This window comes from Suricata suricatta, chromosome 1 (genome assembly GCF_006229205.1).
Source record: "Suricata suricatta isolate VVHF042 chromosome 1, meerkat_22Aug2017_6uvM2_HiC, whole genome shotgun sequence".
Classification (NCBI taxonomy): Eukaryota; Metazoa; Chordata; class Mammalia; order Carnivora; family Herpestidae; genus Suricata; species Suricata suricatta.
In genome coordinates, this window is record NC_043700.1 from 70,148,193 (window position 1) to 70,160,901 (window position 12,709).

At 43.1% G+C, this 12,709-nt stretch overlaps 1 protein-coding gene across 1 annotated transcript in view; it reads right to left on the reverse strand.

The window, feature by feature from the left end:
- The window catches only part of FHDC1 (FH2 domain containing 1), a 40,393-nt gene that overhangs the window by 8,638 nt on the left and 19,046 nt on the right, over positions 1–12,709 (reverse strand). Inside the window, exons 5-10 of the mRNA XM_029939983.1 lie at positions 9,649–9,734; positions 9,460–9,560; positions 6,123–6,193; positions 5,919–6,026; positions 3,825–3,895; positions 1,513–1,630 (exon numbers count right to left, since the gene is read on the reverse strand). Of these exons, the coding sequence (XP_029795843.1) occupies positions 1,513–1,630; positions 3,825–3,895; positions 5,919–6,026; positions 6,123–6,193; positions 9,460–9,560; positions 9,649–9,734 (555 nt within the window). The remainder of the gene's footprint in view (positions 1–1,512; positions 1,631–3,824; positions 3,896–5,918; positions 6,027–6,122; positions 6,194–9,459; positions 9,561–9,648; positions 9,735–12,709) is intronic.

Here is a 12,709-nt window from a genome sequence, read left to right on the forward strand (position 1 = left end):
ATTTACAGAGATAAAAATGATTACCAGAAAGCAGCATTTAGAGTTAAAACAAGGTTGCTTTTAAAGAGCAGTCTAGGGACACGGCTAAGACAGACCTGATTTTCATCATAAGCCTTTCATGCTATCTAGCGTAAAATATTGATATTTCATATAAGAGCCGGGAAATGAGACATCCAGGATTCTCATCTCACTGTGGGATGGGCCTTCTCCCTATATTTCTGGATTTCTCTCATTTGTCTGCATGTGCTTACTGTTGAGAGTTTTCCTGTTAGACTTTAATTTTTTTTTAATGTTTATTTAGTTTTGAAAGACAGAGAGAGACAAAGTATGAGCAGGGAAGGGGCAGAGAGAGAAAGAGAGACAGACAGAATCCGAAGCAGGCTCCAGGCTCTGAGCTGTCAGCACAGAGTCTAACGTGGGGCTCAAACTCATGAACCGTGAGATCATGCCCTGAGCCGAAGTAAGACACTTAACCGACTGAGCCACCCAGGCGCCCCAGCTTTCCAGTCTGTTAGGTGTTTTATGGTGGTGCTTGCTTTGTTGAGAAAAATCTGTGCACTTTAAAGACAGTACTGTTTGGTTATATTTGAAAGAAAATAGAGTGCATGTTTAATAATAAAAATAAACATGCATCAGAGCCAAACAAAATGTTCACTGATGGGAGCTGAAACTTCTAAAGTGTGATGTAGCGTAATTTGAGAGAACGAGCGAAGGCTGAAGTGGGTATGGCCTTCGGAGCATGCCGTTCCCAGCACCACGGGCGGCTGTGCCACACATGTGCCACCTGCAAGGCGCAAAGCGCTGGCACCGATGGTAGCACACCACTTCCCTGGAGACCGAAAGCATGAAAAGCTACCACTTTTTTTTTTTTTAAATAAGGAAGATAAAAGAAGTACGTCAGACTATGTGATTAGTGAGTCACAGTGAGCTGTCACAAACATGTCCACTCGGCTGTTTTTTTTGTTGATGTTATTTGGAGCAGCTCTGGACACACCCTGTGAGGCTGATGTATTTGGGGTGTTGATAGGCTCAGCTATCATGTGTGCTCCTGCTCTCATTATAAAAACATGCCAAAACCTAGCTTGTTTCTTCAATAAAAACAAGCGAATGAACAACAGCCCAAGTTCTCAGGTGTCTACAATTTCCATGGAACTTCCTTCTGTTGTCCAGAAGCTTGATTAGGAGGCAAGAACTTGTATACCGCGGTCTCAAAGCAAAACCCGAGTTGCCAGCACACGCCGACGCCGGTGGCTACAGTGTGGCGCAGGGAGGCACATGGAGCAGCGGTACACAGAAGCCGGCCCTACACAGACACCTTCCGTTCAGACCTCATTCAATACCCCTGCCAGAAAACCAGTGCAGCCAGGAATGTGCATTGAAATCCAAAGCTCCTCTTACTGAGCTGGGGAAAAATCTATGAATGGGAACCTGCTGCTTCCACAGACCCAGGCAGATTTGACCAGCTCTGCCAGGAGCTGAAATGAGAGAGACTGACTCCAATCACCCACAAACCTGAAGGAAATCTTCCATCTGCTGACAAAGTTCACCATCCCGCTGAATGTTTTCCCTCAGAGATCTCGTCCTGATAAAGAGCGAGCGCAGTTCTGCCTCCGTGTTATCCAGAGATAATCTGAAAGAAGAAAGGGGAGAGCGGGCATTTGGCACAGGGGAGCCATGTGTCATGCAGGTACATCAAACGAGACCAACTGCTGGTCAAACCTAGAAACAGAAGGGCAGAGCTACTGCGATGACATTTAGAGCCTCCGCTGAGACACACACTGGTTCAGAGCGAGCAGGCTGTAACTCGGTTCTTGTCGGTGAGATAACCAAACCTTTCATAAAGTCGGTCTGAGCACCTTTATGCAAGAAGCATTAACAAATAAAGCCAACGGGACTCAGGTACTTAAGACTTTCTTCTGGCACCAATGCAAAAGCTCTAACTCACGAAAAGCAAGGCAGTGTAGATGGTAAGGGCAATAAGGAGATGCTAAGCAGACTTCGTGTTGCCACAGACAGCCAGAGTAGGCACTCAGTATTTTAGAGAGAACTAACCCTGCAGCTAACAATTCTGCAAAGAAATGACAGAACTGATCATAAGGCCTTTGTTACATATGTCACATCAACACTGGTAGCATGCTGAGTGATATTTTTGTCACCAGGTAAAGTGAATAGGTGACATCTAAAATCCAGGTGGAATTCATTTAGCAAATTCATTAACTAGGACACTTTCATGCTTCCATTGCAAATTCTAACTTTTCTTTGTGCAATCACGTTTTCCACCTTCACTGAGCGTTGGCACCCATTCATGATCTGTTAGTACTTCACCAAGATACCTCACCTTCCATTTCAAAGAAACAAACATTACTGACTACGTTTTTTCTAAGACAGCATCAGGCTAAACCTTCCTACCTAACTCTGACCAGAAATATCAGAACAAAAATGTAACGATATTTTTCTCTATGCATACCTCTTAGTAACATTCCTATACTAGTCAGAGGAAAAAATATTCTCACACAAGTTTCTTTAAGAAATTCAAAACCAAAACCGTTTGTTTCCTATAAGATGCTTGTTCTTTGGAGGGAATAATCTGAAAATCTATAAACGTGAACTATGAACTATTCACAACTTTGGACCCACAATCTCCCTTTGGGAAAGACATGTAATCTGCGGTTAGATGTTCACAGTTAATAATACTGAGCCACTGGCCAATGATAGGGCTTAGCTTGAAAAGCGGCAGTTCATATGTTTATGCACATGGTTCATAGCTCCTCTAACTAGAAATAGTCACACGGATAACAAGCAGGTGATACGAAGTGGTGCCGGAGCCAGCTCGCAAGCGGCCGCTGCCAGTGGCCCCCAGCACCCCCTCTCAGCTCCTCCCACAGGAAGGCCACGTTGGTAGCTTGAAATCTGCCATGGTAGCAGTATTTACACCATGGAAACCAGCAGGTGCTATAAATCGGGACTCCTATCTGGGAAAGCTGGTCTTGAACATTTACCACTGGATAGATGGATATATATCATACTTTTAGAAGCATGCAACTCTGGGGCGCCTGTGTGGCTCAGTTGGTTGAGCATCCGACTTTTGATTTCAGCTCGGGTTGTGATCTCACAGTTCATGAGTTTGAGCCCCATGTCGGGCTCTGCGCTGACATGACAGTGCAGAGCCTGCTTGGGATTCTCTCCCTCTCTGCCCCTTCCGTATTCACTCTCAAAATAAACAAACATAAAAAATAAAATAAAATAAAATAAAATAAAAGCACAGAACTCAAAATAGTACATATATACAGATTATAGCTACATTAAAATACACATTTATACTGGGATCAGAAGCAAATTAAAGTGAGGTTAACACAGCTGTTTGGTAGATACTTTCTCTGTAAAGCTGAGTGACTAATTTAAAACACAATCCTTTCACAACCCTTGGTACAGTTCCAACTTCTTCTAATGCAATAGAAAATCAATGTTCCATGTTACATTCTACAGGGAAATGGCCCTGGAAGTTTGACTGATAGATGCCAACTCCCAAGGTAACAGGGTATGTTGTTTGAGCTCTACCTCTTGGGTGTGAAGGGATTTGAAGCTTTTACTCATACTGTTTTTACACTGATGATATTCATTAGAAAAGACTGCAATAGGGTGGTTAGCTTAAAAATAAAGATTAATTTTCAAGCCCCCCAAATTCCAAAGGTGCATACACACCTCTGTAAGCAAATAAAAGGTCTGAAAATTCAACAAGACAACTTTTTAAAGTTATAAAATATTATAAAGCTATATTCACCAGTTTTCATTAAAAACTGCTTCACTTTGTCTTCCTTGCTTACCTAGCAGCCTCCTTAACATGATGTAACTTTTCAGAAAAGTTTAAAAGAACGGCATCTTTCTTTTGGGCTTCCTAGAATAAAAACAGAATTTTGTCTCACTGTATGTAAAAAACTGGAAGGAAACAATTTTCAAGGCTTAAAGGAACCTTAAAGTTCGCGTTTTTATGCTTGATATATTTAAAGCAATTCAGTGAAACATGAATTCTGATATTCTTAGCAAGATTTACCAGAACTCCCCTACTCTCAAGATACACTTAACTTCCCAGAGCAACCGATCCTGATGGGAAATACAACTCATGTGCATGTAGACTCAATGGAAGTGGGTGGTGGTTTAGCAGGGCCCATTGTTTCTAAGAGAATCCAATACATCCTGCTTAAATACCACCCATACCTATGAGTGTGCCTGTAAATGACCAAGATACCTTCAGCTGTTAAACCAGTTTGCAGACTGAGTTTTAATCAGAAGGTGCACAAGCTGTAGAGGTATTTGGATTCTTCACCTGTTCAGAGGACACAAGGAAGGTATGTATGAAGGGAGCACTCACCAACTCTGGAAACATCTCCACATGGGTAGGGACCAAGTTACAGAGAGCACCTGGATCCGTGGCTCTGAAAGGACTACCAGGGAGCACTGGGTGTCTCATCTGGTTAAGAGTCTGACTCTTCACTTTGGCCTTATGGTTTGTGAGGTCAGGATCTTACAGTTTGTGAGATTGAGCCCCACACTGGGCTCTGAGGCGACAGCACAGAGCCTGCTTGGGATTCTCTCTCTCCCTTTCTCTTTGTCCCTCCCCAACTTGCATGCTTTTCTCTCTCTCAAAAAACAAAACAAAAACAAAAACAAAACAAGGCAAAACCTTTTAAATAAATAAAAGGACTAACAAAAGGCTACCTGCAAGGCACATCGGCTAAGGAACACATTTTCTGGTTTTAATGCCCTGAAAATTAACTTTTAAATTAGTCCAGAGTTCAACATGCCCTTTGTCTTCTGAAGAATGTCGTAATAACTGTGTGTATTATTTATGGAGACCTTACTCTGTGCCAAACACGAGTCTGGCACTTTATGGAATGAACTCCTTCAGGCCTGCTGGTCACCTGTTTTGCAGTGTCACTAGCCCCATGATTAGATGAAGAAACAGAGGGTCTAAAGGTTTCAGTAACTTGTCTGAGGAGGTACAGCTAATACAGGACAAGTCAAAACCCTAATTCCGTCCTGGTCTGAAGCTCATGCTGGAAACAAGCCCAGCTCCCTCCCCAGCTTAAACCTACACCTGTGTGATTGCTGTCAAAGCAACAAAGGTGATCCAGTGAAGGAAAAACACATCAGTACAATTCGTAATTTGAGATAATTTAACAACAAAGAGACAATGTCTTTGGCTGACTTTTCACTTTGTAACTGGTTGTTTCGGTATCACAAAGACCCAGTCAGAAGCGGAGGTGATGGGCAGGGTGCAGATACCTGTGCAGACTCCTGGGCCGGCGGCAAGACTCACTAACCCACAGTGCACAAAGGGATACCAGTGGGGGGGGGGGGCGGTCCCACTGCTCTGAAGCCCTCATTCCACACATGCCCTTACAAATCTAGTCAACCCAACATCGGGGAATGTCTCACGCCCAGGCCTCTGCTCTCCATCCCTGGGGCCAGGACTCTGATTCTCAGCTCTTACCAAGTGGTCAGAGCCAACTTCTGCCAAGAAGTGCCCTTTTTCTAGTTCTCTCTCCACTGCAGCCCATTCTCCATATTGCCTTACTTTCCTAAAAACAAAGCCAACCTGGTCATGCCATTATGCCATGCACGAACTTCCGTTGGGTCTACAATGCTACAGCATGAATCTGAATTCCCCAGTGTTTAGGATGTGAACCCTTCATCATCGGCCTTCCCCAGCCCTGATCCCTGCCTCCTTCGCCCCCTTCCCTTCCCTCCTGTCCTACAACCCGAGGCACAGCTCAGCTCAGGAGTGTGCAGAATGCTTCTACAAACAGAACCTTCCTGGAGCCCACCACACCCTTTCCTATCTCCGTGTGATGCCACCTTACACTTCCCCAGGGAGGAGTCATGCTCAATCTCTCTCTGAATTCACCACTTCCACATACCTGTGCAACAAAGTGCAGTAGATTCATCCCAGGCTTGTTTGCTTTTGTGTCTGCCAATTTGAGCAAAGAAGACAGTTTAAATCCTACTGCATTGCCAGCATACCCTCCCTAAAGAAGACAAATCAAAAGAAAAAATATATACATATACTTCTGCACAAATAAAGTGAGAAACACAACATTTTAATGCTTTTGAATTTTACTTACGGCATTCATGATATTCCCCGCCTGTAGCACCAAGTGTAATATTGAATGTAGCTCCTCACACAGCATCAGCTCTGCAGAAAGAAAAAGAACACACCACGGTCTCCTCAGTTTCAATGCACAACGATGGCTACCACATCCAAGTTCAAGAGAGTCTGAAGCAAACTCTGACCCTACACTGCATACGCAGACTGGGAACAACAAATAAAGCAGCACATGCTGTGGGATAGCTCACATGCCATTTGCTACTGGAAATCCATGTCCTAGTGTTTCGCCGGGAATCGAATATGTATGATACTTGAGTTTCACAAAATACTCCCATAATGAAAAGTTTCAAGTACTGGAAAATGCAAAGGCCTAACGAAAAGCAGCACACTGTTATAGGAGTAACTTTTTTCTCAACAATTATTTATTTTTTTACCTTTATATCCATCAGCCTTTGAGCTCATATTTATAGAACATGAGAGCAACAGAGAGCAACATTTTGCTTAGTGGAGGAGCTATGAGGAGATTTAAAAATAAACAGGTTGGGATGACATGTAAATAACTTGCAAAGCACTAACCCGTAGGGGCCAGGCACCCAGAGAATCTGTTCATTTTGTTCAAAACTATACATTTCATTTGGATTGGCTTGAAGGTGAAAAAGGGGCTTGTCTTTGTAATGTACCTTTAAATTAGTTCTTTATTTTTAAATGTTTATTTTTGAGAGAGAGAGAGAGAGAGAGAGAGGGAAAAAAGTAAGCAGGGAAGGGGCAAAGAGAGAGGAGGACAGAGAATCTGAGGTGGGCTCTGAGGTGTCAGCACAGAGCCCAGTGTAGGACTTAAACTCTTGAACCATGGGATCATGACCTGGGCCAAAGTCAGACACTTAACTGACTGAGCCACAGGTGCCCCTTTAAATTTGTTCTTTAATAAACATGGAAGCTTTTGTACACACATCTGTGGAAACAAACAATATTAAAAATTGTCAATGTATTTAAGAAGCTAAAAACAAAGTTTGGTTATTAAAATTACAGGATATATAGATAATAAAATGTCACCTATGCTTCTTTTAAATTCATATTCTCCATTAAGTGTGCGGTATTACTTTCAAAAAATTACATTTGGATCACTGCCTGCATTATGTTATCTAAGAAGGCCAGTATTTGAAGGTTAACCAGATAAGAAACGCTTCCACTGTGCCCACAAATTTGCATTGCTCAATATGAGAACTATTCCTCCATCTTGATTTGAACAGGAGGGACAACTCTTCCAACACTGGTGCAATACCCTTGGTGTACAGAAAACAATTTTTAATCTTTTAATGTTTACTTATTTTTGAGAGAGACAGAGAGATAGAAGGCGAGTGGGGGAGGTGCAGAGAGAGAGGGAGATACAGAATCTGAAGCAGGCTCCAGGCCCTGAGCTGTCAGCACAGAGCCCAATGCTGGGCTTGAACTCACGAGCTCCAAGATCATAACCTGAGCCAAAGCCAGATGCTTACTGAATCACCCAGGCGCCCCCAGGAAAAAATTCTAAAAGGCCTCCCTACTGAAAGAAGAAAAATCATCCTTAGTTCTTAGTCTCCTCTCTAAAGTGAGTATGATGGACTGAAGAGAAACATTTTATCTCAACACAGACCACAGCAACTAAATAGGAAAATCAAAGAGGAATCAACAGCTCTACTCTTAATGATAACTACAACTCTAGAAAACAACCAAGAGGAAGTCAGGCTGGCCCTAACAACACTGGAAAATGTGAGGGTTGGGGAGCATCAGAGACTCTGCCTTGGAGATGAGGGGTGGCCACACACGTGCTAGGCATGCTTGCTCAGCACCAGAAATGCCAGAAGGCAAAAGCTCATCAGTGGAGGGAGGCAGGGGAGCAACTCTGAGGGGTCTACCCAAGCTGCATAAGCAAGTTGTTCAAAGAAATGGAAATAACCCATCGGCCCCTCTCAAATGCAAGTAGCCCACAGGTGTTAGAGTCCGGAGGGGAAGCAGGTGGGAGACGAACCAGGGAGCAGAACCATCAGGAATCTGCAGAAGCGACGGCCAGGAGGAGTCAGGAGGAAAGGAGGTGTGCTTCGGGAACAGCAGGTCCTAGACACCAGGGGCCAGAGGATGGGGGGAAGAGCGCAGCGGGCCTGAGCGCCCAGCCTCTGAGCAAGAGCAGGCTGCAACCAGCAAGGTCTACTCTGAAGCTTGGGATGAAAGAAACGTTCTTTTGTAGGAGGATAATATGCTACTTGATTGACTAGTTAGTTAGGGAGGAGAATAAGTGGAAATAAACCTTAATTGTCATCCCAGGTACTATTAACATCTCATATCCCTTTTTTGGGTGTATCAGATCTAGGACCTTGCATTTCTAATTTCAATTGAATAGTTTTTAAAAATAAGCTAATACCAAGCTGGTGCAGCCACTGTGGGAAACAGTACAGACGTTCCTCAAAAACTTTAAAATAGAATTACCATATGATCCAGTAATTCCACTACTGGGGATTTGCCCCCAAAATATGACAATACTAATTCGAAAGGATACACGCACCCCTATGTTTACAGTAGCATAACTTACGATAGCCAAGATAGGTAAGCAACTCAAGTGTCCACTGACCGATGAATAGATTAAGAAGATATATATATATATACAATGGAATATTAGTCAACCATAAAAAACAATGAAATCTTGCCATTGGCAACAATATGGATGCATCTAGAGGATACAATTCTAAGTGAAATAAGTCAGAGAAAGACAAATACCACATGATTTCCCTCACATATGGAATTTAAGAAACAAAAACAAAGAAAAAAAGAGACAAGCAAGAAAACAGACTTAATTATAGAGAACAAACTAGTGTTTACCAGAGAGGAGGTGGGTGGGGGATGGGAGGAACAGGTGGTAGGGATTAAGGAGTGCACTTGTCATGATGAGTACCAAGCGGTATGTAGAATTGTTGAACACTATTTTGTACACCTGAAACTAAGATAATACTGTATATTAAATACACTGGAATTAAACAAATAAATGAATTTGTAAAAATTAAGAGAAGAATGCTAGCTAAAAAGAATATTTGAGGTGCCTCGTGGCTCAGTTGGTTAAGCATCCGACTTCGGCTCAGGCCATGCTCCCACGGTTCGTGAGTTCGAGCCCCACATCAGGCTCTGTGCTGACAGCCTGGAGCCTGGAGCCTGCTTCCTGCTTCAGATTCTGTATCTCCCTCTCTCTCTGCCCCACCTCCGCTTGAACTCTGTCTTTTTCTGTCTCTCAAAAATGAATAAACATTAAAAAAAAACTAACAGAAGATAAACTGCTACCAAAATTAATAAGAACAAAGTACATGAAGCATCACGTCTTCACTTACCTTTTGTAGCAGTTCTTAGCACTGTTATGTCTGTGTATAGAGAAGAGCAAGAAGGTAGAAATTCCTTCTTTAGCACCATGGCTTCAATTCGAAGTGAATAGCTGAAAAATAAAGATGTAAAACTGTAGAATTTGATGTCATCAATTTAAAAACCTTACTCTGTAAAGAAGAGTGATGGATAATCCTTACTTTGGCACCTGAATCAAGTAGTGCAGAAAGGAATCTGCCAGCGACAGCTTGGATACATCTCCACTAAATGTTTTTAATTTCTTTATCTAGAAGACAAATGGAAAAGAAGGTAGAGAAAAAAAAATGGATGATTAAAATCTAACATTATTTTAAATTTCATCTTAAAATTCCTTTAAGAAAATGAGACTTTAGCACTACATTCAAATGAAAAATGTAGGCCCAAGAAAAGACAGAGAAGGAAATCATCACATCTACTACGCTGTTTTTTGAAACAAGAGAAACCAAACAAATCAGGAAGAGAAGAGCTGCGTCACGCATGTGGGTATAAACAACCCCAGTCAAAGCAGAGGACTGGAGCCACAGGAATCCTCAGGGAGGTTACTAAAGGGTCAGATCTAAGGATGAAAATTTTCTGTAAGTGACGATCTGGAAGGGAGATCCCTGGGAGAAGAAAGAAGAGATTGGGTTATCATTATAACATGGTCCTCTGAGTCCTTAATGAAAAAAATCTCAGTACTCTGGGTATTTTGGATATAAAATATTCTGACTAGGTGAGAGCTAACAGACCTTCCTGCGGCACAAGTCCCTCTCCACAAGAATAACTTTATAGGAAGGGGCTACTGTGTGCGGAGGCCGGTGCACACTGGCTCTCCAGAAGGAAGGGAAAAAGGAAAATGGCTTAAGCAGCTGAGAGGCCAATGTCAAGACTTACCCCTCTGGAAAAAATCAAGCAATAAAACAGTGCATATAGTCAGATCCCATTTCTATAAAGTTTTTAAAAAGCATCCACTCCACTCCTACCCTCCTTGAACATACTGCACACACAGGGAAAAGACTAAAAGGGTCACTTACAAAGGTGACAGGATTAAAGGGACTATTGTTTTCTTCTGCTGCTCATTTTTGTTTTCTAACATGTCTACAATGAGCATGTATTACTCTTGTAAAACATTAAACTCAATCAGAAGTTATTCCTTCACCCATAGCAAAGAAAAACAAAAGAGTTCTGACATGTGAAGATAGCCAAACAGCTCACAGGTGGGGATGGAAGCAACGAGAGAGTTCTCAAACTCCACCAGAGCAAGTCAATGCGTCCTCACACAGAAAACGGGACCCATCCAGTGATGGAAACTCTTTTACGTCCCCTGTGGTAGCAGACCATCCTCCAACAAAAATACTTCACAGTAAGTAGAACCTTGGGACTACTAGTAAAGTAGACAGCCTATCTCTGCAGTTAACTGTTGCCAATAAGCACCTGCCATCTTTCAGGACTCTAGAAAGCTTACTCTCTTCCATCCCCTGGGTTATGGTGGATCCCATAAAAATAACACGATGTCTCAGTCTCTTGAAAAATAGAAACGACAGTACCAAAACACAGACAAGGGACTATTCACAATGATCTACAAGCTGCAAGTATCTACATCAACTGTATGAAAATTCAAAATGTAACAGTGCAGACATACTGGTGATTAAGACTACATTTTTTTCCCCAATGGGCAGAAAATAGCCTTTTATGGCACTGCATTACGTCCCCTACCTTTAGGGCCCCTAAGTGAATTTACCATTTTTGGCCATACTCAATTTTAAGGGCAGATGGAATTTCTGGGTTAGCTAAACCCAACTCAGTGTCTCGCTGCCCAACTGAGAAAGCCACAGGATGAATGAATCCTGATCCCTTCTGAACTAGAGTTTGGCAATTCACTATATATGGGCAGGGGCAGAGTGGGGTTGTACCTTTCATAAGACCATCTATGCAGCATGTGCAAAGCTTCTGAAAACAGCACAATCTTCTGTCTAAAGCACAGAAATAGGTCATGCTAAATCAACTTGGTAGATACTTCTATTAAACATGTGCTCAGCGTAACTGAACAATGATTAATCTCCTTTACTTGTATAAAGAGCTGAAAATGTTTATGGATTTCAAGAGAATGGTGATGGAAAGAGAGTCCTGAATTTAAGTGCCATGTATACAGTTCTTAGTTTCATTTCAAAATGAGCCTTATGTTCATTAAGAGGGATTACCGTACCTTCACAGTGGTAGGGAGGTAAAAAAGAGAGGTGAACAAACCCTGTAATTATTGTGCATTCTCGTCATCATCAAACAGCATTTATCAAACACTGTTAGGCATAATTTTGTTGGCTGGGCCAAGTGAGTCTCATTACGACCTGGCTGTGCCCGGCTTCTGGCCTAAGAGAGAACAGCATGCTCCTTAAGACTCCCACATTCCAAAGGGCAGACCTCCCTCATCCCGTCTAATTCCACTCACATGGCTTTGAAATAGCAAGATTTCCCACCAACAAACTCATCCAACAGGAGACCCTGGGGCTTCCCCTGGTCACTCCCCTCCCAGGGGCAGAGTCAGCACAGAGGGTAGGAGTGAGCTGATGAAAATGTCAGAGAAGGCAACCACCTGCTGCCGAGAGAACAGAAAATTTCGACCACCTTCCAGCCCTTGATCCTTGACAGTGATGCAGGCTTGAGGTACCAGCCCCAGGAGGGGGCAGGGCTTGCAGGCTGGGCCAGGGCTCCTCCCCGCCATCCACCTGGGTCCTACGCAGGCCTCTTCCCTGTCCCCTCTCTGGCCACAGGAATACTTTTCAGGACAAAGAACCCACTGCCAGTGCTTTTACCTCTGGGTCTACCTTCTTCCTCTGCAAGTCCCAACCATGAGTTTCAGGCAAGATGAACAAACATGCCAGATAAAAGATTTGTGGTGAAGGGCAGAGAAATCCTGAAAACAAATTAACCTTCTGCTTGGCTTGTCAGCTGAGAATGCAGGACAGAGAAGGGCTGTTTCCGCTCATATTTTTCAACATGCTGATAAGATTACGGTATCATTCAAGTGACACTCACACAGGTCCTCTGTGAAAGTAGGGGCGATGAAAAGGCTGGAAAGCCATGGCGGCGCAAGGCGGGGTTTTGAGAACCTTTGCCCTTCCTTCCTCAAAGGGAGGCGGTGGAGCATAGCAGAAGGCAGTGTTGTGGGCTCAGACAAATCCCGTGCAAATCCCCGTTCCTCTGCGGCCTATCAACTGGCTAGCCTGTGTGAGCCTCAGTTTCTCC